Source organism: Sturnus vulgaris, chromosome 2 (genome assembly GCF_052056855.1).
Source record: "Sturnus vulgaris isolate bStuVul1 chromosome 2, bStuVul1.hap1, whole genome shotgun sequence".
Classification (NCBI taxonomy): Eukaryota; Metazoa; Chordata; class Aves; order Passeriformes; family Sturnidae; genus Sturnus; species Sturnus vulgaris.
Genome location: NC_142244.1, coordinates 111,921,296 through 111,947,678, shown reverse-complemented (window position 1 = coordinate 111,947,678; position 26,383 = coordinate 111,921,296). Strand labels below are relative to the sequence as shown.

General features: G+C 42.2%; 2 protein-coding genes across 4 annotated transcripts in view; one reads left to right on the top strand and one right to left on the bottom strand.

Moving 5' to 3' along the window:
* Positions 1 to 1,143: 1,143 nt before the first annotated feature.
* On the top strand, positions 1,144 to 4,850 carry RPL8 (ribosomal protein L8). The gene is made up of 6 exons (XM_014876766.2): positions 1,144 to 1,235; positions 1,385 to 1,528; positions 2,997 to 3,138; positions 3,302 to 3,520; positions 4,283 to 4,398; positions 4,651 to 4,850. The coding sequence occupies exons 2-6, from the start codon at positions 1,391 to 1,393 to the stop codon at positions 4,807 to 4,809; spliced, it is 774 nt and encodes a 257-aa protein (XP_014732252.1). The 5' UTR covers positions 1,144 to 1,235; positions 1,385 to 1,390; the 3' UTR covers positions 4,810 to 4,850.
* An 8,870-nt stretch (positions 4,851 to 13,720) lies between these two features.
* Positions 13,721 to 26,383, bottom strand: part of USP9X (ubiquitin specific peptidase 9 X-linked) — a 96,617-nt gene continuing 83,954 nt past the window's right edge. For all 3 annotated transcript variants that reach the window (XM_014876762.2, XM_014876764.2, XM_088160386.1), the window contains 7 exons: positions 24,697 to 24,882; positions 22,810 to 23,030; positions 21,672 to 21,760; positions 19,148 to 19,304; positions 18,553 to 18,765; positions 18,007 to 18,102; positions 13,721 to 16,556 (listed from right to left, as the gene is read on the bottom strand). In XM_014876762.2, the coding sequence (XP_014732248.1) occupies positions 16,422 to 16,556; positions 18,007 to 18,102; positions 18,553 to 18,765; positions 19,148 to 19,304; positions 21,672 to 21,760; positions 22,810 to 23,030; positions 24,697 to 24,882 (1,097 nt within the window). In that variant the 3' untranslated portion in view covers positions 13,721 to 16,421. The remainder of the gene's footprint in view (positions 16,557 to 18,006; positions 18,103 to 18,552; positions 18,766 to 19,147; positions 19,305 to 21,671; positions 21,761 to 22,809; positions 23,031 to 24,696; positions 24,883 to 26,383) is intronic.

Here is a 26,383-nt window from a genome sequence, read left to right as displayed (position 1 = left end):
ATTGAGGGGCAGAAGTGAGCCCAGAGAAGGGCAGCAGAGCTGGAGAAGTGTCTGGAGCACAAGTCCAGTGAGGAGAGGCTGAGGGAGCTGGGAATGTTTAGCCTGGAGAAAAGGAGGCTCTGGAGTGACCTTATTGCTCTCTACACCTCCCTGATAGGGAGGATGTAGCCAGGTGGGGACTGGTCTCTTCTCCGAGGTAACCAGAGACAGAGGAGAGGACATAAAGCTGCTCCAGGGGAGGTTTAGGTTGGACAGTAGGAAGGATTTTTTCACAGGAGGTATGATTAGATATTGGAATGGGCTGGCCAGGGAGGTGGAGTCACCATTCCTGGAGGTGTTTATGGAAAGGCTGGATGTGGCACTCAGGGTCACAGATTGGACTCGATGATCTCAGAGGTCTTTTCCAGCATAATCCAAGCTGTGATTGTGTGCAAAAAGCCATGGAGAAGTGGAGCTGTAACTCTGAGCCCCCCTCGCCCCCCTTCCTCCCTGTCAAGGAGCGTTTTAAGACACAGAGAAGCAGGTCCTGGAACACTGGGATGGGCATTGCCCCGGGATGGGAACTGTCCCGGAATGGGAACTGCCCGGGATGGGAACTGCCTCGGGAGGGGAAATGTGCCGGCATGGGCAGTGTCCTGGGATAGGAACCGTCCCGGTTCCCGCCCGGATCGGGATCTGCGGGTCTGGAGCGAGGGGAAATCAGCCCCGTTCCCCGCGAGGCTTCTCGTGGAACCACACTGCTGGGAGACAGCAATCACTGCTATGCAGTATTTTAATTAGCGATTTTCTACTTATCTATATGTAATGTGTAGGTTTTGTTCATATTATCCTCTGAAACACATGCTGCGTGTTTCAGACCGGGGTTTGTTTCCCGCCGCTTTCAATGTAGCGAAATCAAGCCGTGAGAATCTGGAGAACTCTGCGAGCGTAGCTTTTATTTGTTGTTCTTCACGCAGTCAATGCACTGCCGTGCATTCCGCGGTCGCACCCTAATTCCAGCCCCTTGCACAGCCCAGGACCGATCCCTGCGTGCTCCCTTTTCTCCGGACCAGCTCCCGCGATCCCCGCCGTGCCCCTTCCCGTGCCCGCCCAGCCCGGGGCTCTCCCGGTGCCCCGGGGAGCGGAAGGGGGAACCGAGAGCTTCGCCCCTTCCTGCGTGACGTCACCGCGCCGGAAGAGCCTCGGCGCGCCCGTGACGTCAGCCCTTCCTTCTTTCCCGGGGAGGCCGGAGCGAGGTAGGAGTGGGGCGGCCGCGGTCCCAATCCCGATCCGCCGCCATCCGTGCTCGGGTGGCCGCGGGAAGGGGCAGGGCGGGGATGGCGCAGGAACCGGGTGTCGCTGAGCGTGTCGCGGGTGTCGCTGACCTGTCCCCGTGTCCCCGTAGGGCGCCATGGGACGCGTCATCCGCGGGCAGAGGAAAGGTGCGGGCTCCGTGTTCCGCGCCCATGTGAAGCACAGGAAGGGCCCGGCCAAGCTGCGCGCCGTGGACTTCGCCGAGCGGCACGGGTACATCAAGGGCATCGTCAAGGTACGGGCGGCCCCGGGCCCCCTGCTCGGGGGGACATTCGGCACCGCGTCCTCCTGCGCTACCAGCCGTGCTCGCTGCCCTTTGGCTGGCCCTTATCCCCTCTGCTCTGGATTCATGTTTCTTTAGTCTTCAATAGATCATATTCCGTGAAAATATAAACTCTTTTAGGTTTATGAGAACATATCAACAGAAAGAGCCCCCTTAGCCAGCAGTAGGATTTTCTGCTGGAGCTTTGCTAAGAGTAGCAGTACCCGCGTGGTGTTATGTTGCCTAAGAATTCCCTCTACCTCAGGAAACATGGCTGGGGAGTTCCCCATGTAGCTGATTGCATATTAAAAAAGAAAAAAAAATCTTTGGAAATGCCAAGAGATATCAATCATTTTAGTGTTGAGCAGTAGGAGCAAGGCAATATCTGTATTTGGGTGGTTCAGGGGTGCTGCAGGTACTTTTTTGGGTGTCAAGGACTTGAGAGTGCGAACAGATTGGATGCTCTGAGCAGCCCTTCAGCGTTTTACAGCACGGTCATGTTTATCATGTAGAGAGAATTTTCTTCACCTTCAACTAATTGAGGTGATGATAGAAGGTAGATAACAAGGTTTGACTTGAACTTGGTAAGGTATAGGGGATTTGGGCAACAGGGTTGAAAAAACATTAGTAATGGTCACCAACAGTTTATGAGCTGTCCTAGAAGCCAGACACATCTTAGAGATGTGTCACTGTAGTCTGTAAATAAATACATGATTGGGCATTTCGTTCCCAGTGTGCTTCAGGAACAGAATGGACATGTTCTTCCAAGTGTAAAAGAAACAACAAGTCAGTGCTTCTTTATTTAGGGGCTTCAAAAACTTTGTTTTACCTGATTGTAGAATGCTAGAAATGCTTCAATCTCAAGGAAACACATAGAGAAGTCACTGCCTTTGCCCTGCTCTGTTTCTGCCCAGAGGTGGTTGGGCAAAGTGAAAGTGGATTTCTTAGTATGGAGAGACAGGATACCTGCAGAATGTCAGGAATAAAACTGTTCAGACAGGATTAGCTACAAGCAGCACACTTAACCAGGCATTATTATGTGATGAGTGAAGGATTTGGGTTGGAAGAGACCTTAAAGCTCATCCAGTTCCAATCCCCTTGCCATGGGCAGGGACACCTCCCACTGTCCTGGATTGCTCCAAGCCCTGTCCAGCCTGGCTATTAACACTTCCAGATATGGGGCACCCTCAGCTTCCCTGGGGAATATGTGCCAGGGCCTCACCACCCTCTCAGGGAGGACTTTTCTCTGATAGGATGGGGTGTAGGTACTGGAGCTTGTATTACATCAAATGTGAGTCTTCAGCTCGCTCACACTGGAGAAACCCAGATCCCCCTGTGATTCTTACTGAGAATCATCCCAGAGTAACCACCCCCAGTTCTCGAGGCTCTTGGATTCCTGCAGAGGCCGTGTCCCCCCTAAAGCAGCTCTGCCTTCCCCCAGGACATCATCCATGACCCCGGGCGGGGCGCTCCGCTGGCCAAGATCGCCTTCCGTGACCCGTACCGCTTCAAGAAACGCACGGAGCTGTTCATCGCCGCCGAGGGCATCCACACCGGGCAGTTCGTGTACTGCGGCAAGAAAGGTGGGGCAGGGCAGGGCAGGGCTGCGCTGGGAGTGTCCCAGCTCCTGTTGTTTGGGATGCTGGAGTGCAGGACCTTGGTGCCACCCTCCCGTGTTCCACAAGGGTGTAACGCCCAGCCCAGGGCCCTGAGTGAAGCTGTGGCTGCTCTCGTGTCTCTTTGCAGCCCAGCTGAACATCGGGAATGTTCTGCCCGTGGGCACCATGCCCGAGGGCACCATCGTGTGCTGCCTGGAGGAGAAGCCCGGGGACCGCGGGAAGCTGGCACGCGCCTCCGGGAACTACGCCACCGTCATCTCCCACAACCCCGAAACCAAGAAAACCAGAGTGAAGCTGCCCTCAGGCTCCAAGAAAGTTATTTCTTCTGCAAACAGGGCTGTTGTGGGTAAGGAGCAATCACTGTGAACTTGTCACTGTGCTTCTTGTCAGTGAATCTTCCAAGCAAGGCCCCAGTTTTAATAACCATCTTGAAAATAGTGTCATGTGCAGGTGGGACAGTCTGTGCTCAGGTGCCTGGCTTGTATTTTACACCCGCATTACTTTTGTATGTTGCTAACCTAAATTTGGAAACAGTTTGACCAGTGAGAGGACAGAAAAGTAGATGCTCATTGTCCTCGGGCTATAATAGAATTGCTCAGCCTGTAAAATCTACAGTCCTTGGGGAAGGACTTACATGGAAAATGCCATTTTGATTTCCTGCTTTTGGTATGGTGAGGGAGCCTGTTGGTGGTGTCAGGTGGGTGGAGTGTTCTGGGAGGTCTGATAGGGAATGACCACTGCCGAGGAGCAGAGGCTGCACCAGGTTTGTTGTGCACCTGATGACAGCTGAGATGGCTGCTGGTGGCACTTGCCTGCCTCTGCATGGAGGACACCAAAGTGCATTACTCCAGTAAAATTGACTTAGTAAATCATGAAACAGGTATTTGACCTCAAAGTTCTTCACAGTCCCCTGAGCTCTTTCAATTCATACTTCACTTGAAAAACCTGATGTTGCTTAGGAAATTGTAGCAGTAATCGTGGCAGTGCTTTATCAATCTCGTGTGTTGGATCAGAGAGGAGGCTGTAGCTTAGCTCTGATGTCACTGTTGGTGTTGGGTTTCCTTTGTTCTGTGTGTTTGGGTGTCACCACTGCTGCCATTCCCTGCAGGAATCGTGGCTGGTGGAGGCCGTATTGACAAGCCCATCCTGAAGGCCGGCCGTGCCTACCACAAGTACAAGGCCAAGAGGAACTGCTGGCCACGTGTCCGTGGTGTGGCCATGAACGTGAGTCTGTTTGGAGTCATCCCTGTCCTCTCTGACAGTTCAGAAAACATTTGTGGGGTATTGGGACGAGCCTGGCATATATGTGGGAGGGAAGCTTCCCAGATGAATGTGCAGCCACAGGGTGAATTAGCAGCATTCGATGGTGACTGCAGCACGTGAGAAGTGGTTATTTCTTTGTCCCCTCCAATCTGTTTATTTCTGTTGACCACCAGTTTCTGTGGTTACATGGCTGTCTTCTTTCCCCCTGCACAGCCTGTGGAGCATCCCTTCGGAGGAGGCAACCACCAGCACATCGGGAAGCCCTCGACCATCCGCAGGGACGCTCCCGCGGGACGCAAGGTCGGGCTCATCGCTGCGCGCCGCACGGGGCGGCTGCGGGGCACAAAGACTGTGCAGGAGAAGGAGAACTGAGCTCCCACCCTGGGGGCCACACAATAAATTTGTACAACAGAGCTCGCGTGGAGTTGGTGGTGTCTGCTGCTGCAGTGGGGATAAAACTGGGATGATGTTCAGAACAAGAAGTTGTGAGTGGAGATTCGGGTTCTTTTCCCCCCTTGGCTTGGAGAGCAGGGATTCTCTTAGCCAGCAGTCTGTAAGCTGGTCCTGCAGGCTGGAGTGGATCTCTGTGGATGCTCTTGTGCCCTGGTATGATGTTCATGTTGGCCTGGTTCTGTGGAAGCTGAGCCTGACAAAGCAATCAAGTAATCCTGTGGTTAAACTTGGGAATCTGGCTGAAAGGATGCTCAGTTTTCTAACCTATAACATAATAGTTTTCCATTTTTATCTTTTGTGGGGCAGGGGGAGCTTGAGAGTTGCAGAACTTGGGACATATTTCAGCTGCTCTCACTGCAAGGTTTGGGCTTCCTTTTGGAACTGTCTGTCTGGAGCCAAATGAAAGGTGCCTAAAAGTTCGAGGTATCTCACAGCCTGCCCCTTGTGCTCGTCAGGTTTCGGGAAGGGCAGACAGCTTCAAACATAACCACTTTGCAGGCTGGTCATGATGGAATAATCCAAGGTGCTGCAGTAACTGGGCAGTAGCACTAATGTCCACTAGGAAGCTGTGTTCTTGTAAGAACAGCTGCCCTGTGAAAAGCCAGCTTTTGTAAGGGAAAAGTCTGAGCACACCCAAAGCCAGGGCTCCTGTTGATCTGCAGCAGCTCTGGCTGTGCTGGATGGGTTTGTGCCAAGGGCCAGACTTCCAAGGATGGGCATGACTTGCATGGATGGGAATCCGGTGGAATGCCAAGTGGGAAAAGTCATTTCTACACCCTCTCACAGCACCACTACTGGAGCTTGTGTCTGGGGAGGGAAAGGTGAGTTAAAAAACTCAAACCACACCTTGAAGAAAGGCATCAGATTCCACTGGGGAGAAAAAGCAAAGCAAGGGCAAGTTTTGTTTATGTTTCTATTGCTCCAATTCCATCAAAGTCTGAAGTTCACATCTGTTCTTGCCATGAGGTCAGAAACTCTTGGGTGCCTGTGCTCTCCTGAACAGGGCCCAAAGTGTAACACTCCTCCCAAACACCATCAGAAGAGCAGCTGAAGTATTCAATGTTCCACAACAATTTCCATTAAATGCACCTAAAGGACTTGCAGAAACCCATGGTTTCAAACCACGTTTGGGTTTGTTAACTATTTTCTTGGGAAGGAGGAGGTGGTTACTGATCCTTGGCTGCCTCTGCTGCTGCTCCAGGCTCTGACAGTGCCACCGCGTCCATGAGTAAGGAGTAATTAATAAAAATTATTACAAATAAATAAGTACCATATTACACGATTTAATGCAGTTCCAAACACATTTAATGTAAACAAACAGGATGCAATGCCAGAAGCCTCTAAATTCACACAGTGGTATGAAGATTTCAAAGATTTTTCTCACTTCACCAAACTCCAGTTGCAACTACTGTTCCAGTACAGTCTCCTGTTACCATCATGAACATGGAAGTTAAAAAAGCCACTGTGATCCTGGCAAATGACCAGAAGATTCAAATGGCAAAATGTTCCTCAAGCCCCAACACCTCCAGTGCTAGAACTCTGTGAAAAGAAACATGAGGGAAGAGGGAGTAAGGTAAGGCAAATAAAAAATGAAACCTAAAGAAAGCAACCTTGAATTAAAACCTGAAATATATTTTCCAAACCAAAGGTCTCATTTAAGCTGTAGAATAGATGTGAACTCCAGCAGTTTACACTACAAGGGACATTAAGACAATTAACAATGCAATAAGAATAAAAAAATACCAATAAAAATATACAGGTGAGTTCCTAGCAAGATTAGCTTGAGACTGGGAGGATCTGTGAAAGCACTGAACAGAAAACAAAATGGGGCTGAAGTTAAGGCAGTCCCTGTCCTCTGTGTGGACTGAGCATCAGGCAGCAGGTTCAGCTGAGCAGGGCAGGGGCTCCCTCTCAATCTGCACTGCAGAAATCAGAGATTAAACAGGCCAGGGACACTGCAGAGCAGCAGGAGCTGAGGAGCTGCTGCCCACAGGAAAGCACAAACCTGGCTGTGAGGGTGTCCTGGCTCGACTGAAGCAGCTCCAACACTTCCAAATATAAATAAAGCAAAATAAACACAAATGAAGTTCAGTAGAAAGCACACGGTTCCTTCTGTTGTCTTGCCCTTCTACCCCCACAACTCATTGTATGGAATCATAGGCTGGTTTGGGGTTGAAAGGACCTTGAAGATCATCTAGTCCCAAACCCCATGCTGTGGGAGTAATTATGTAATGTGTTGTAATAATGCTTTAATTGTGTATCATAATCAGCAACCTCCTGCTTAAACCACCTGTTTTAGCATGACAGAATACCCAGTCAATTTTCTTACATGGTTTATATCCAGGATACTTCACTTCATGGAGAAGCATCTCAATTCCCAATCCTAATACTGTGCAGAAGACATGAGCTACCATAGATGTAGTCAAAAACCAAAGCCATGCTCGTTAGTAAAACAATAATAATAATAATAATAATTATTATTATTATTATATTATACTATATTATTATAAAATAATAATGACTATCACATAAAGATTAGCACAGTTAACAGAAATCTTGAAATGAAGCAAACTGTTTTAAAGCAACATGTTATGTGTTCCTTCAGACTTCTCAGGTTATTTCCAGCATAAGGCTTTGTTTGCTAAAAGAAAAAAATTAAAAAATTTTAAAAAGGTATGTACCAGTGAAGCACTAAAGCCTTCCTTTAGAAAGGTTTCAAATTTCCACAGCATTTTCTTTATACTTTTTAAAGGATGTGTTGAGAGGCACCAAGCGCTACCTAAACACCGACAGGTATCACAAATTCCTTCCCAGTGACAGAATCCTCATTAACTGTCATTAACACCACTATCCCCTTCCAACACCTCCGTAGAAGCAGAACTTCACCCGCAGGGTCACTGTCACTGCCCTGGGCTTTCACAGCACCATCTCCCGTCCTGACTGCCCAGCCCTGAGAGATCAGAAAGGGGGAGCAGTTCTGGAGGACCCACAGCCTGGTGCAGGCAGGGAAGAACTGCAGAGGGAGATGCAAGGAAACAGTGTGAGGTAAAAAAAGGCCACAGAAATCCATGCAGGGAGTTTCTGCAAAAAGAAGAGAGGGAAGCAAGCTCCAGCAGCAAGATAATGATCCTGACTGTTATGCTGAAGTGACCATGTAAGTATCCATCAAATCCAAGGGAAATGCTTCAGGCTGTATTTCCAGCTAATCTAAAAACCTCAGGAGCCCAAATTCTAAAAGGTTTCAGGGAGTCAGATGATCAATAAATCATTACAGCCTCCACAGAAATTAAATTAAAAAATGGCTTTTTTTTTCCTGTGGCATTAACAAATTCTCAGAGAGAAATGTGAGGACAGAAATATTCGTGGGAGTTGTTTCACATTTTTGCTGTCTTCATCAAAAGCTTTCTTTTCCCAGTTTACAGCATCGCCCCACCCCCAATGATCTGCTAGGATACATCCAAAGTGTACCCTAAATTCTCAGTTTTGCCACCATGTCGATGTCTAGAGAATTCACTCACATCCACTCAGATGGGCGACATCGACTGAACAGACAAGGATAAACTCCGGTGTTACAGAATCACAGAACTGTCAGGGTTGGAGTGACCTCTGGAGATCACCCAGTCCATCCCCCTGCCAAGGCACAGGAATGTATCCAGGTGGGTTTGGAATGTCTCCAGAGAGGGAGACTCCACAGTTGCTCCAGAGCTCTGTTGCCTTCAGTGTAAAGAAGTTCTTCCTCATGCCAACCTGGAACCTCTTGTGTCACCTGCTTTCATGATGCTTTTTATTTAATGTTAGTACCACAGATTCCCAGAAATTTGCCACTGTTTTCCACTTCCATTTGCATATCTTCAAGAGCAAATTTGGGGAACCAGAGGTTTCCAGTAGCTCTCCATTGCACCCTCCTCACATTCCTTTGGGAGATGGCCCTGGCTCTGGCAGAGCAAAGCAAGGGGCACGTGGCAGGCACAGGGGTCACAGCAGCTCCCCAGCAGCTGCACTGGCTCCTCTTGGCCTGGAATGTGACAGGACATGTCCCTGGAGCAGCTGCCACTCCCTGAGCCTCTGGCCCTCACAGGCACAAAGGTGATGCCAGGCGTGTTCCCAGCTTGTCTCCAGCCATGGCAGCACCATCGAACCAGTCTGTGGGTGCTACAGGAGGTGCAAAGGCAGCAGCAAACCTGGCTCAACTCGAGGACACCCCAGCTTTATTTCCCTGTCTTCATCACAGCGAGTCTCCTCCACCAACAACTTGGTTATATGGTATTTTAATAAATTCAACACAAGAGGCCTCCACTAGCCCGTTCTTCAATTAAGTCCACATTTTATTTATGGTTTGCTGTTGGTACTTCAATCAGATTTATATATACATAATCTAAAACCTACATCAAAACCATGTTGACTGCTCTGAAGACCGAGAGAAGTGACACGATTGAAGTTTTCTTCCACAGCTCTATGGTAAGTGTACATTCCCACAGCAGGTTTTTGGTTCAGGTTGCAGAAGTGTTCAGAAAGCCAATGCCAGGTCTCTCAGACTCGGAGTGGGAGGGTTACAGTTCTCTTTCAGCATTTCAGTCTTACACACAACCACAGTAGCAATCAGTAACATTTTTTTGTTCTAGATAAACACCTGGGTTGACCTGCAGAATCCTGGCTTTTCACATTCCCACATCTCTCTCTCTCTTTCTAAACCCTCACCAACACGGCTGGAAAACCAAGTCCCTCCCTGCAATTGCTGCTTTATTTGAACATTAATTGTGAGAGGATTTGATGCTACTTCACACGGGAGGCAGCACGAGAGGCTGAGGAGAAAGTGTGAGTCCTCACAGTGCCACCTGAAAAACACCAGTTCCTTCACTGGGATGCAGACACAGGTACCTCAAACGATTCCATTTATCCCCAGGGAGGCAGGGACTGCCCGTGCCTGCCCAGCAAACAGCCCCAGCAGGTATTTGTGCACCTTGGCCTGGCCCAGGGCAGCTCTCACTCGGCCGGAGCCGCCGGCAATGAACGACAAGAGGTAGAAAGTATTCACAGAAGCAGCTTGCGAAGGCCCTCGCTCAGCCCACTCCCTGTCTTTATTTGCTCAGAGGATTAGACTTGGTACAGATCTTAGAGAAGAAGAAGAATAGAAAATGCTTTACATGCTACTTAACGTGAGTTCCTGCTCGGAACAGTTGCTGTGCCTGGGGAGCCCTGTGGTGAGGACAGGTCCCACCGGGAAGGCTCAGGAGCTGCTGCCACAGCGCTGTGTGGGGCCAGGCAAAGCACATTCCCAGTTCCCCAGGGATTTCACACAGCATGACCTCTCCCTTCAGCAAAATATTCCCATTTCTGCTATTTCACCTGTCCTTAGTCACGCACAGGGCAGGCAGATAGAACTGGTGGGTATCAGTAAGTCCTGAAGAACTAATCTTCACATTTCTAAGCTTTGGAATTTGCTTCCAGAAGACCTTCTGAGGCCTTTAAAGCACCTACCAGATATTTTAAATACAATCAAGTATATTAAGTGTCCAAGTTTTCTATCAGCCTTCTTTTCCAGAGTAGATTCCAGCAACACCTACTGTTTTTATTCACCTGTAGAATAATGGTTTAATATAGAAAATGAAGGGAAAAAATACCCCAAACAACAAACAACCAAAGAAACCCAATAAGCTACAAGCTATTAGAATTCTAGGCTGCCATCAGTAGCACAAAGCTTTCCTATCCCACATAAATGAGAAGATTAAAGAGATGACAAAGCCCACCTGGTCAAGGCTGTGGCTGCTGCTACTGCACTGTGAAAGGCTCCAGGCTGCCTGGCAAACGTGGGGTTTTTTTGGGGGGTTTTTGTTGCAGCAGCGAACAGCAGGACAGCAGGTGTAGGTAAAAACAGGAGGTAAACAACCATTATGGCAAGTGAAAGGATTTGATTCCAAGAAAATACAAAAATATTGAATATAAAAATGATCCTTGCAATCCAGAGTGAAAAACTCTGTAAGAAAGAATCACAAGAAATGATGGACAGGAATTTCAGAGTGAGGGACAAGAACTGAGCAGCATTTCAATAAATAAAGCTACAAAAAAGGCCAATACCTTTAAAAGCTGCACCTACAGAGGTATCACTACAGCAAAGGAACAGAACTGCTCACTTAATGGCTCAGGTGAAACCACACTTGGAAAGCATTCATCCAGCTCTGGGCATTGTATGAAAACAACAACAGCACATCACCACAACAGAAATGTGGATCAGGGAATGGTTTATAGGGGAAAACCAAACATTTGAAGATTTTGCTCTGGTGTGGACTAAAGGGGACATCACTGCAAATGCAGACTGTGCAGCTCACATCACTTTGGGCAAAAGACACCAACTTACTGGAATAGCAGTTGCAAATTAAGAACAAAAATTAACATTATCAGACACTTTGAATACTACAGAAACAGAGAAGAGAATGATTTTATTTTCCTGCACTGGATATTTTGCTATGGTCAGATTGTGGATGAAGTCATCACAGAACTTTTTTTCCTTTTGTTTTCATTACTCAAGGTTATCTAATGGTTAAAATCTAGAAGACTTTTTTTTGCACATCATTTTGACCACTGAACGATGACCCTGTCATTTCAGAATTGTGCTGATATGATTTAAGGCTATATTAAATTCTTCCAAGGAAACAGCCTGTAGGTCAGTTTTATTATCAAAAAGTGAGTTCAAGGAGTTCTAAAGCTAAAAAATAGAGAGTTGGGTATTTAAAAATCTAATGAAAAGTTAGCCCTTATTCAGGAGTGTTTTTCTCCTTCAGAAACTGGTTCCCCCAGTGCTTGTTCTGATTTGTCTGCAAACAAGAGCTCTGCCTTCTGTGCCACCCGCTGACTGAGCTGGCTTGACCCCAACCTATCAGCAACATCCACTCTTAAAGTGCTGAAATAACTGAACTTGCACAAATGCTGCTGAAATCCGTGGATCCACCACAACTTGCATTAGAAAATCAGAGTGCAGGATGGGGATGTCTGAATTTAATGGCTGGAACTCTCTTATCAACACACTTCCAGACACAGCCTTCCCTAACAGACACTGCATGTATGGGGCTGTGCACTTGGTCTTGTGAAAAAATGACATGGGAATGGCTACTGGACACTTAAAACCAGCCCGGGGAGACCTTTATACCTTAGAAATAACAGGAAATTTATGGTAAGAACCTTAGAAGTTCCAGTATGAAAAGCAACAGTGCTCAGGCTGGGTTAAAGCCTTTCCTCCAGTCTGGAAGGGAGGGCAAGTCTCAGCCAAATGACTGTGCTGACATGGCAACCCATGGAAGGCAGGGACAGGGACACCCTGGAATGGCACAGAGGACACACACAGATCACTCTGATCCCAGCTGCAAGCCAGGAGAAAATGCACCAAGCTCTAAAGAGCAGTTTGGTGTCATCTTCCTCACCAGAGCACCTGCAAGGAGAGCAGGAATCCTGCAGGAGGAAGCAGCCAGGATCCTCTCACTTTGCCTTCTGCCACTGCAGCACCTCAGTGCAGCACACAATTTGTACAGGACACTTCCTACTGTTCCCAGAACGCCTCTTCTGTCTGGCTCTAGCCAAGGCAGGTGCAGACTTTATTCCCAAGACCTCGTGGCTGTGGGAAAGGGCTATCATGAACATGACAGAGAGCCAAAACCACTGTTGTCCTGATTATGCTGTGCTGGAGCAGAGCCACAAATGGGAAACTCCCACACCTGTCCTAAGAAATGTGAGGTTGGCATCTGCATCTCACCTTCCCAAAAATAAAGGTGTGTCTTTCATCACGGGGGAGAGAATTAGCTTTCAATAGTGTGGGCTAACAAGGTTTAACTAAGATACTTAAATGCTTAATTGGTTACTCTGTAAATTTCCCAACATGCCACTTCTTCCTCTAATTTATACAGTCAGTCTTTAGCTTTCATTTTTAGTTAAATCCATTGCACTGAAAGTTTCCCTGCAATGCCCAGTAACTGGAACACAACAAAAACATGGAGCCACTTCGCCCTGACACAGTTCGTCAGCCTATTCATTTCTGGCAAAAGACTTAAGAGGTAGACAAAATTTATTGAAACCAAAAATGAAGTAAATTGCTACAGCAGCCAATTTTTGCCCACTTTAACTTTGGCAGAATGGCTAATCTCATTCTCTCCTGGATCTCAGGAAAACAGGAAGTTTTGGAACCATAAGTGCTTTTTCATTATACATATGCTAAAACACACAGGCTAGGCACAACAGAGTGGCTGAGAAGGCATAATAGCAAATATAACACAAATCTCTCATGTTGTCTAAAGTTTCACTCAGAAAAAAAAAAAAAGAAATGTCAATGGGGGAATTTAATTTCTTTCTGGCTCAATTTCAGCAAGATACACAAGCTTGAAAAACAGAACTCAAATTTTCAGAGCTGGTAGTCAGCTGGGAAAATAATGTGGAAAATTCCAAGTCAAGCAGAGTCCTGTTCTGCTTGTCCATTCCAAGTTAGGGTCGTGCAGGACAAACAAGTTTTGACTGAACCCTGAGCCATCTCCTTCTTGTCAAAGGGGTAACACAGGTGCAGGTGACCAACTCTGTGACCAAAACGTAGTACATTTACTGATACACAAACAGTGACTGAATTCTTTTTATATATGGCTGTACTATTTTTAACACTGACAGTAGCAAGTGTTAAAAGCTTAATTTAGTCACTAGAGAACCACAATCCAAATATACAAGATGGAGAAATTCTGCTCTGTAAGGTTATGGATTTTCCCCAAGGTCAAACTACACACTAACCCCGACTCAACATCACCTATGGATTTTCAGTTTCTATGTATTCCACGTCATACTGCCAGGAACACGAGGAATTGCTTTACTATTTATTGGCTCATTTTATGGAAGACCAGAGATTCCCTAGAAACTGTTCTAAACAGAAAACAGGACTGAAATCAGTGATGGGGGAATTAAATCTTTAGGCACTTTGAGGGCTACTGCTTTAGAGTGTGCCATCACCAACGAGGTATCACCAGGTGCATCGCCTGAAAGTCACCTGCCAAAATGCTGCGACAGAAACGTGCATATCAAACTTTTTGCTTGTACAGTATTTGTTAAGAAGTACAATTCAAAAGGGTTTTGCCCAGAGTGAAGAAAACATTGCACCTTACATTGGAGCTGCCTGTTTAAAAAGCAACAGCTGCAGCAAACAATACGAGTTTATCCTTCTTCATGTCATAAAGATGCACAATATCCTCATTTTGCTGCCTGGAAAACAACTGCTAATGCAGCCATTCCCAATTCTGGGGCAGGGCTGGGTATGGCTGGAGAAAGCCACAGCCTTAAAGTGTCACAGGTTTGACATGTCTCTACAATCATTGCACTATTAAAAGCAAACACATTTGGCAAGGCTGAACTAGCACATTATATATTTTACCTATATAGTACAAAATACGTAATAATCGCCTCTGAGACAACTTGTTTAACAATTACTGGTCCAAATAAATATTTCAACTTGAGAACTCAGGGTAGAATTTTTTTAGTTAAAACCTCCAACAAGCATCCCCAAACATAAATGGGAACACCTTATCCAAATTTACTAAATCCAGGTAAAATGGTATTACTAAAAAACTATGAAAAAAATCTGAAATAACTTGAGCACTAGGAAAAACATGGAAGCATAAAAGTGATCATTGCTACACAGCATATTCAAAAATCTTCTGTGTCCCTCCCTTGTTACACTAAATGCCTAAGAATGCACTTGGACTGAATGTTCCATTGTTCATTTCAAAACTACAGACCTTTAATTTGATAAGCAGCTTTGTTTCTATCAACTCATTTGTAAAAAACACCATCAAGCTTGTGCTCTTAAATATATATATGTATATATAAAAACATACAAAAAGTACAAGATAAATCACATTAAGAAACTTTTACAGTGTAATTGTCCTGATTATTTTATTCTTGAGGGCCAAATTTTGTTTTTGTGCACAGAATCTCAATGTGACTGTTGTTCCAGAATTCAGCATAGTGCCACTGCACAGAATTCACCTTTCTGTGCAGTCCATTAAAAAACAAAACCCCAAAAAACAACACACACCACAGGACAAAACATTCTTCTTAAATCAAATTCTATTTGTGAATTCAGCAAAATAATTTCTATAAAATAAAACAGCAAAATATTTAAATAGTATAGGGTGGGCTGTATCTGTTTTGCAGGGGTATTTGGTTTTTAGACAGGTTCCAAAAAAATTACACACATTCAAGTTACCAATTTTCATTTAAATACAGTATTTACTGATGCGTTTCTTTAAGTCTTTAAACAAATGTTTATTCTGGAATAGAGATACCTCAGAATTGTATTTGACTAACCAGTAGTTTCTTTTATATTTAAACCCTGCTTCTAATGTTAAGATTTTCTGTATAATGGATAAAGAGCTAAGACAATTCTCGCTTTCAAGTAGAACTGTGAACGAGCAGAAAACCAGCAAGTTAACTTGGTGCAGTGGCACTCACAAGTACTCTGTGATTTTGTTGACTTCCACTTCACTGGGATGCAGTAGAAGGAAAGTGTTAGAAGTTTATCTAATAAGCTCTACCAAAGAAACAAAACAAGCACACCAAATACAGTCTATTATGCTCCAGGCATCCTGGCATAGCAAATTTTTGCATATTTGTTTTAAATCTTTTAAATTCCTATTACTGAAAACTAAGTGTTCTTTATCCCACCCAGAGAGAGAACTGTCAAACATCAGATGTGAGGAACATATGTGAAACTGAAAACCACTTGTTTGTCACATTTTCCCTCCCCATTTTATAGTCTAGGTGTAAGAAGAAAAGGTTCTGAGCAATACAGTTGTCACATTGGGACAACTGCTGTCACGTTTGTTTTTTTTTTTTTTCCCTCATTGGCTACACTAACTTGGTGTGAAGCCATGCTAAATGTTACAGCATAACTATAGCTTCAAAGTGATTAACCTAATACCAGAATGAAAAAGGCAATGAAAAAAGATCTAGAAACAATGTTACATCACCAATTTTCCACATCAACCAAATAATTAAAAGGTTACCAGCCATTACGTTGCTCATAGTAAAATCGACTCCAGTGGCAAAGAATTAACATGAAACTATTTTTGTGGTTGACATGGATAGGCTTTTTTTGTAAAGGAGTTGATCCAACTGCCATGAGGCAGGCAACACTGGTTGCAGAGCGCAGCAGATATATCAAGAAATTATTTTTTTGTTTTTGTAGATCTGTGAGTCTCATCAAGACAAAAAAAAATGTTTCTTGCTCAAGAATTAACAGTCAAACATTAATATACTATATACACCTTTGCCATTTACACATTAGCATCAGGCCATTTATTACAAAACACTATACACTTTCCACTGCAGGCGGGTTATATATTGACAGCAATTTTCTGCAGATAAGACAGTGAATAGACTCTCCACTCCATGTTGATTAGGAATAGTTTTTCTAGTTTTAAATATTAGCCAGACACAGAGAAAAGTTGGACTGTAAGGCCTGGGTGCACAGTCTTGATGGAGCAAGTTAATTGATTATGTGCATTTCACTAATCTTTTGTCTGAGGCGGGGAAACTTCTTCACTGCCTTCGTAGTTTTCTTGTGCTCGTTGGCCAGTTCGCTGAGGGTTGTTCATATGATGTGCTGCCGGGCCCGTATATGGCTGTCCATGCACGTGGTTATTCTGCAACAAAGCACACACATTTCAAAGGGATTTAAACCTGTGGGCTGTCTCCTGACTCCCTGCTTTCCCCCTTTCCACTCAGACCACTGGAAGGTCTCCTCAAGCACACCAGCTTCTCGTGTACCTACATCAGTAAGAACACACAACACAACCCAGCTGCTTCATTCTTCTGAATCACACCTTTCACTTACCTTGCCAATTTATACACAAGGGAAACAAACTTTCAACTTGTAAACATAAAAGGATCAGTTGAAACAGTAATCTCAGCATTTGAATCACAAACAGTTACATGCAAAGCAAAAGCAGCAAGAAGGGAAAAAAGGAGACCAAGAGAGGTTGCCTATGTGCTGCCACATTAAACCGTGCACGTATTTTATTAACAGATTCAACCAGCTTGACGTTTTTCTCTAAAACAATGGAAAAAGCAAACCTGTGGTTATGCTGCATACTTTAATTTTTAAGGGGGAAATCTCAATGTTACAGAAGTGAATGAAATCTAGACCAGCAGCTTTCTGCAAATGCTCTGCCCCAATTCAAAAAGTCACACACAGATCTGGCAAACAAAACCATCTTATTCATCAACTGTTTTGCAGAGTTTGTGGAGAAACCAAGAACATGAGGATTGTGCGTGTGTTAGTGAGAAATGCTATCTCTTGCAAGAAAGTGAACACATGACAGGGGCAATGGTGAGGTTACGGAATGTGTCTGAACTTGGGAGCTCAGGAAGGAGTGGGAAAATCTGCATGACTTACCAACTGCTCTGCTGAGAACATCAAGCAAGGAAAGCAAGATGGAGGGGAAAATGGATTTGGGCAGGAAAGGAAATTAAATTAGCAGATTTGGAATATACAGAATGAATTGGAACAAAAAAATGGCAACTAAGTGAGGGATCTAATAATTTAGTCAATTCAATAAGAAGATCCTGGTTATGATTTCTTCCAGATCTGGCTTTCCACTGGAAAGTATTAACAAAGCAGCTATTTAACATAAAAACAAATTTAGATTTTATATGTACTTAAGATTGAGAATCAGTGTTCATAGCATGAGTTACATGGCAACAAAGCCATTTGCCTTTTTTCTAAGAGCCTTCCAGTTATCCAAATTCAGGCCTTGAGATTTGATTTTATATTTGAAAACAAGAAAGTAACTCACAAAATATTATCAATGTAAATAAATACAACAAAATCAAATTCAGTATGCACTAGGCTGTGATGGTGTCAATCTCTCTGCACTTTCTGTGGATGATTAATACCTGATCTGATAAAAATCTCACCTGAAGCTCTGATGGTGAAACTACTCCTGGTGAAATGGAGGTATACCTTTATTCCTCCAAATATGGTATTTGACAGTAATATGCTTCTGGCTACATGCCTATAACTTAAGTTACCATAAATGCTAAAAAAAAGCAAACCTGAAACTCTGAATAAATAGTTAAACTCAGAGCTTTTACCTGTTGATACTGGGAACCAGGTGAATGGGGGTACAGTGGGGCATCTTCAGGTGGAGAAGATTCATGTTCATCTGGGGCATCAGGATCATCTGGTTCCTAAAGTTTGAAAACAGCCCATTTAAATTTTTTTTTTTTTTTAAACACAGCACAGTTATTCTAGCCCAAATCAATCCTATGTGCAAGTGATTGTTTCAGACATGCTAAAGTCATGTTTTAGACATTTAGAGAAAAATTCCACCCTACTCTGTCACCCATAGTTTGTATTGTACTAAATAAAAATTCCCTCTATCAAAGTAATATGGGAAGTACAGACCCATTCATAATCTACTTCAAATGGTCAATTTCAGTTTTATACTGCTAATTCTCTAAGTGACAGGTGTCTACAGGAACAGTAATAAAATCTGAAAAATAAAAATACAAATCCATACTTATAAAGTACATATGAAATGTACTACCTCTTAAATGAGTGGAGACTGTTGCTAAGGTTAATTATTTACAGCAGCACTTTACTGAATTTCTTAATTGAAAGTCAAATTAATTCTTTACCTCCTCTGGGCAGAGTTCACAAGCCTTTGCAAGAGTCATTCTAGCACTGTGTGACCTCTCTAGGAAGTAGCCATTTGATGTTTCATTGCTCTGTATTGGTGGAGACCAATTATTGTAGGTGTATTGGGGATTGCCAGTGTATGGTCTACGCTCCAGCTCGTCTCCAAGCCATTCCACTGCCCAGGTCCATTTCCTCTTCAAATCTCCATTGCTCTGCAGATGGAAAATAAATAATTCAGAATTATTTCTGCTGTTGCTGAAAACAGAAGTATTTCTCCTTTCCTATACATCAGCTGTCAGAGATCAGCAACCTAGCTGCTGCTGTTTAAACGAGTCACAAATATCCTTTTTTCCCCCCAAAGAAAACTTCACGTTTGAAATTAAGTCTGCAGATTTGCAGCTGCATATGAGTGTGAATTGAACCAAATTGCTTTCAATTCCTTATAATGACCTTCTCATACAGAAGGTTCGAATGAGCTGTCCCTGGAAGTCGTAATTTAATCGAGGTGTTAAAAACTGAATAATGGTGGGTTTGTTTTTTTTTTAATACACAGAAGTGGGAAAAAAGAAGCAGGCAACAGAATAAAAGTATCACCTGAAGGATCTGGTAAGCTACAGGGCAGTTGCCGAAGAGAGCTACCATGCACTTTATACACTGGTAAGCTCTTTTCTGATAATGATTCTTCGAGCGCTGAATGGTGTCAAAGAGTCCATCCCTGTCATCTGGGATTCCCTTAAGTGCATTGTGAATCCTAGAAAAAAAACAAACCAAAACAATGACAAAACTTTTAAAGTGTTCTAGAGTGTTAAAGAGTTTCAGCATTTCAATTAAGGCCCTATATACAATGTAATTACAAAAGGGATGGTTCTGGTGTTACTCAAGGGTTTTTTTAAAAATCAGAAAATTAACCTGACGTCATATATATAACTTAGTTTAAAAATTATTAAACATGCTAAAAATATAACTGAACAAGATACATAAAAAATGTAAGTATGATTAATTCTAGTCACAGTAATCAACTTTAATAGTTTAATTTTATTACTAAAGTATCTACTGCATTTACAAATCAGCCCTGTAAACTCTGTAGGTCCTTACAGAACTGGAACAGTTAAATCCTCAACCAAGTGATTACTTACACTCAGTTATGCTTCTCAAAGACACCCTTTACATGCAGCTCCTCTGAAGGTAAGTGAATGGTACATATTTGTGCATGGGATAAGAGCATTCCCTGGAACTAAGCCCAGTTTCTGCACCTTCTGCTCTTGAACAGGGCAGAGGAATTAACTGCTACCCTGAAACTGCAAAAACTGAGGACTGACATACTTTTGGCTTCAAAAAAAAGTCAGAGGGGCCACAGAACCCACACTGGTGTCTCAAAGAGCTACACTCATTGCAGGGAAAGCAACTGCTCTCTTTCCTCATAGCCCAGGCTCCATCTGTAAAGCAATGATGAGCTTTACTTTAGTTAATTTAATTTAATGGCACTTGTACCATTCCAAACATGGTACTTGAACCTGTCAAATCAAGAGAAATTTAAGAGAGTGGATCTGATGCCAAGGGCCAGCAGCAGTGATCTTGCAGTACCAGAGGACAAATTGCCCCAAGGGATGCACACTGCCCAAGGTCAGATCAGACTCGTTTTCCAGGAGTTACAAGACACCATTTACAATGGACAATTTCACTCTTTCATGGTGGTGTGTTGGGTTTTGGTTGTTTTTTTTAGTTTTTTTTCTTGAAAGACAAAGATCATTAAAACTCTCTGATAATCACAGCAAAACTAAGAACAGGGCAGAGACAAGTACTCCAAGCTATGACCAGAAGTGGCAGCAAGAAGTAGTGGATGACTGGAGCTGGCCATTTAACACCTTCTGTAGAAGCCTAACACAATTCCATAGAGCAGTGCTGCTCCTGACACTGCAATGGAACATGGAGTGATATACTTCTCCAGGAAAGCCACATCACAACATTGCACCTCCTTCATAGCCTGCTATTCCAAATACATCATTATCCTCAACAACCACTTCCATGATTTCTCACCTACAGTTCAGCCCTAAAAATGCTTCATATGTATTAGAGTATGCCCATCCTCCAGCATTCTGTGGACTTACCTGATGGAATTATTTGTTTATCAGGAACATAATATAAACTAACTGCATTATATATTATTATATACATTGGAAATCCCATAAAGAAAATTGCGAAATCCCTATAACTTAGTCATCATCTTGGAGTGTGGTTAATTAAGCCAGACCACCATGTCCTTTGAGTCCCTCTTAAAATAAGCCCAGGCAATTGGTAACATCCTAAATGAGCAGTATGCTTCCACAGCTAAGGACAGGAGCCTGCTCCCATACCCAAAAAGTGTGCTCTCACTCAAAGTATGTGAAATGTCCTATGAGATGCAGTAGGAAATGATTCAGTAAATCCCATACTACCTATAACTGCTTATTATGAAACACTGACATTTGGCAACACTGACACAATCAATGTGTGGTAGCACATTGATGATATTCACCTACTACTTTTATATAAAGCTTCTGAAAAATTGACTGTTCTCACAAATAGTATTTGCAGTAATTACAATTTTTAATAACTTTCAAAGCTTTATTCTGTGGACATATAAAAATTAGGTTTAAAACTGGATTAATATGAAATATGCTGAAGTTACAATTCTCTTGAAAGGTGATCACACAGAGAATACCTACATGTGAAATATTCTTTTCTCCCACATTCACACTTTATGCCTGTCTTGGTACCACTCCTGTATATGATGTGCTCCTGAGCAAGCCCAGGCTGTCTCTGACCTACCTCAAGGGGATGTTTCTATGAATCAATCTGAGCACTTCACAGGGAAGACCAACTGAGTTTAACCTAAACAGCACATTCTCTTGTATGTGAGAAATCCTGGCTTTATAGCAAACTTCTCAATAGTAAGGAAGATGAAAAATCATACTTATCTCAGAATTTCAGATAAAAAACACAAAAAATTGCTTTATTTGTGAATTTTGATTTAATACCTATTGAAAACAAACTTCTGGAAAGGATTAGCAACATAACCACTGGAAAAACGATCTGTACAGAACAACACTGAATTATAAAAGGACAGGTATATACTGACCTGTGAGTTTGCCAGGAGTCCTCAATTAACAGGATTTGCAGAAGCAGATCCAAATAAGGTCGAAGCTCGTAGGTATATGAATATGCAACCTAAAAAGTGAAAATGCAGAGAACATAAGAAAGCATTCCTTGAGGCAGGCAGCTTACACAGTGAAATACAAGAACACCATTCATTTGAAGTTTACTGTAATTCAAAGGGTATTTCAAGATACAACACTTCTTTTCTAGAAAGTGTTGGCTGTGTCAGGAATTTTGAGGGCTACAATTTAATTTGATTTGTTTTGTTTCTAAATACAGTAGGTTCTGTAAAGAACAAAATGTTTCTTTATGACTTTCTGACACAATTGATCTGAAGCCCCAAGCATGATATATACTGAAGGAAGAATCTTTAAAAATGCCTTTAGAAAAGCAAAATTTAAAAACGGTACTTTTCATTGATATTGCTACTTTTAAGGCAACGTGTACAAAGGTTGCCTTCACAGGTCATCCTAAAATGTAAAATACATGGCTAGCAAAGTATCAGTAAAGATTTTTATTATGATGCTTTAAAGTGTCAAACAAAGGAGCATAGAAAAATGTGATGTTACACGAAAAAAGAAGTGCAAATATAAAGATGGGCTAACCGAAGTAAAGAATTTTATTTGGAGTGGAAAAGTGTAACTGACCTTACAGAGATTACAATGGAAATATAAGACAGTATCAAAGAGTATTTGCTGAGTCTGAAGCCAAGTATGTTCTGCAGACTTGTGAAAAAACCTTATGAACATACTTGAAAGAAATACAAGGGACATCTTAGGAAACTATTCCAACTTCCCATGTCATCTACAAATCTCTTATGGATAATGACAGAAAGCTTTAGTAGATGCTCTTGAAATACACAAAGACCACTTTGGTCTGCTTTCCACGTTTAACATATCATACCTGACTTGTTAAAGGTTGCTTGCTTCCCTAAATTCATAAAGCACTTCCCACAGTACTCCAACATACAAACCTAAGACTGTAAATACTGACAGAGGGTGCCATCTTCAGGAAAGTTTATTTATCAAGCACCTGTTCAGTATTTAATAAACATTCTTACATAAAAATGCAGAATCACTCATATTTTTATTCCCATCTTTCTCCTAGCTTTTTATTTTTACCTGCCAAAGTAGTTCACTGAGGACTGTGGAAGAGAACTGAGGATTCTCCCAACAGCAGAAACGAAGCAACTTGATGGTCTCTTCAGAGTTGCTGCAATCTTCAATAATTTTCTTTACATAACTAGTTCTCACAAACAGAATGTCTGCTACGTTCTGCTGAAGTGCCATTATAGGTTGAGATAAATTAGGATCACCATAAGGGTTGGCAAGTGGGGGATTACCTGGAACAAACAGTTATTACAGATTAAAAGGTACTGAAATACCTTCAGTGTAGACACTCCAAAATACAAACTGGAGTAACTCATCAAAAACACAGATGGAGAAAAAACACAAACCCTCCTTAGCAACTGACTTTCTCTGGAAAAAAAAATAGTATGAAATAACTAATTTTTATGTTTGTGAAGCTTGATGTTGCCTGAGAGAGCTACTTCTCCCTCTCTGATAAGATTAAGCAGTGACAATCAAAGCAGAACAGCTGGAGACATGTTCACATGCAAGAGGAGAAATCATTGAGATTCCTCAGAGGAATCCTCTTATCTCCTGCATTTATCTACTTCACTGCTTGTGTAACACAGCCTAAGTCATATTTTAAGGACGCAATGTTTACTTCACAAGAAAATACAAAAAAATGTTCAGAGGAATATCTATGTTACAACAGTCTCATCTGAATCTCTGGAGTGTAGAGAATAAATGTACTTTGGTAATTAATGTATCTTATACCTTATTTAGTCAGTTTCATTTTGTGTAGTGAAAGAATGTTGATTTGCTCCTGATGTTCCTAAATTTAGCAGTGTTTTGAATTATTGTTTGAAGATGCCCAGAAGACTAGGGAGAACTTTTCTAGCTTCATAAGCTGAAGCAAAAAATAACTTTATTATGCAAATAGTAATCATAATTAGTAGTCAACGTAAAGTTCATATAAATAATCTTTTTTAGTACAATATTATGAATATAGTGAATATACAACTATTTTTCACAGCTGGAGTATCTGTTCGCTTTAAGCTTCAAGAAATGCACTAGAAAAAATCCCAACCAAAATTGCCACATGATTCTGAAGCTTATTACAGCACAGTAAAATTTTCAGTTCATTAATCTCGCTATAGCACAGTCTAGCCTATTGACTTTATAGCCTGACACATCAAGCTGTAATGAGTTTGCCATTAAATGGCTTCTCTACAGATTTCTAATTAGGTTTTCTAAAATATGCTTAGCAGAATGTGTACAGATACAGGCTATAAAGTCCACATGGCCCAATACCTTGTCACCATTCCTCAAAAATAACTGCACTCTATCCAGCTACTGGAAATGTTAACGATTTACACTGTGGTTAATCAATTTCTAGCTCATGCTTTATCTTTTATAAATTGAAGCGCTGGCTTCTCTTTGCTGTCTTGAGTGGGAACCAGCATCAAATCATATTCAAGAGCTACCCAAAACAATGGAACATCTCTTCAGTGGTAAGCACTACCAGTTATCTCAAAACCTGCTTGGTGTTTTTCCTGTACAGATTATTTCTGTAGCCTATTTTTTTATCGCCTATTCAGGATAAAAACATCTTTGGACAACTCTTTACAATGGGCTTAAACTATTCTAAAAGCATTACTATTTTGTAATGAACAGCCTCCAACTTTACTAATTATTTCCCTACATTTTTAAGGGATATGCCAAGCAGCATAAAGTACAGAACAGATTTCTGTCTTGGTCTTTTTAGTATAACAAATTAGTTTTGCTCATGACAAACAGATTTGTTTCTATAAATGAAAGGAGCTGCTAAACATAAAAACATTTTTCCAGCTGATTCACTTTATAAATAATGGTTCAACATGCACAAAAAGACATTTACTGATTTAGTCAGTGGATCTAAAGCACAGTTTAAATTCACTGTACCATTGATAGAAGACTGCATCCGCGATGAGACGTTGCAGCAGCGGATCAGCTGTGACACCACCGTGTACAGCTTCCCCAGCTCAGCATACTGGTATTTAATTGGAGGGCCTGGACCTTCATCCAGAGCCACAAGCATGAAGGTTGCAGGAACATTTAGTTTCAGGAGCTGTGTCTTCTCTGCTACACCTTTATGGGGCAGGGAGGAAACAAAAAATCTTGTTTCTGGCACTGAAAATATTTTTAGAATTTTTTAAAAGAAAAGTAACAAGAGTTTACATGACTCGCAACTTTTTCATTCTTGGGTTCTATTAAACCCTCATTTATACCTTCCAGGGAAAAAATAATCAAATCAATGAAGATTCACAAGAAAATTATATACAGATGAAAAATCACATAGAAGGATTTATAAATTACTATAATTTCTTCACAGTGTTCATTGACACTTAAGCAATGCACAAGTAGCATCTATGTTAATGGCAAAGCCTCAGAGAGTCTTTTGGACAATAAATTAATCCTTTTATTGTGAGGCCCAGGATAGAAGAAACAACCCTCACAATTTATTTTGATGTATCTAGAGCATGATAGAAAAATAACAATCACAAACTTAAGACATTTTTAACTGTGTCACACAATGCAATAAATGTAAATTAAGTAACAAAATAAATAAGAAAATCTGCAAAACCCCAACCAACCAAAACATCCAAACCTACACCTGGTTTTACTGCAAGAATACCTTGCACATACTACGCAAGTACTCACCAGGAAAATCACTACGTCGCACTCTGTTTCTTATTTTGCTTAAGAGTAATGATTTTTCACAGATTTCCAAGTCTTTTCTTATTCTGAAATACAACTGGACCTTACCTTCCATCTTTCTGATAAGGAGGAGTGTGAGTGCTTTTTTTATGGCATTTTTTCTGATTATGCTAAATAGTTTTGTAGTTGCATCCTCTCTAGAACTGACCTCTTGCTTTGATGTGAATAATCTACTATTTGATTTCTTAAAATGTCAGACAATTTAATCTCTTTCACAGAATGCAGGAATGATGTTACTGTGGTTTTTGCTGAATGAACTCTACATCCATACAGAAGCCTTCAGGTAACAGTAGTAAGACAAGAACAACTGCTTATTGTATTAGTATTTCCAGGCTTATCTCTGCAGGGTAGATTGTGATAATGATCAGACCCACAAATAAAATTGTATTTTCCCATCTGGCCTCTGAGTGCTCTCCTACTCAGAACTGCACTGACTGTAAAAAGCTGGTGAAGAAGAAAAGAGAAGCTGGAGCAGAAGAATTGCATCTCTCTTCTCTGCCATGACACTAATTCTACTCTGGGGTCATGACACAAACCTGCCAGAGAATGCTCTGGTAGGCAAAGTATACGAAAGCAACACACATTACAGGTGTAATTAAATTAACACAATTGTCTAGATTAATTTTAGAGATAAGAAATTAAATTCTTTTAAAATTGTCTACTCTGCATGAGCTGATAAACAGTAATGGTCAAGTATTTTATAAAATTTCATCCCCAATCTCTCTCAGCAGGACACTGTTTTACTGCTCCAAGTTTCTCGTGTTTATCTTCCATGGATGATAGGGAGACTGAAGCCCCAAACTCCAAAGAGAAAGAACACAGATGCTAGGGAGCATTTATATGACACACAACTATAACAATCTGCCTAAGG

Coding starts and splice junctions, on each gene's coding strand:
- RPL8 (XM_014876766.2), top strand. CDS start 1,391: ATGGGACGCGTCATCCGCGGGCAGAGGAAAGGTGCGGGCTCCGTGTTC. Junction 3,139..3,301: donor CGTGTACTGCGGCAAGAAAG/GTGGGGCAGGGC, acceptor GTCTCTTTGCAG/CCCAGCTGAACATCGGGAAT. Junction 4,399..4,650: donor TCCGTGGTGTGGCCATGAAC/GTGAGTCTGTTT, acceptor CCCCCTGCACAG/CCTGTGGAGCATCCCTTCGG.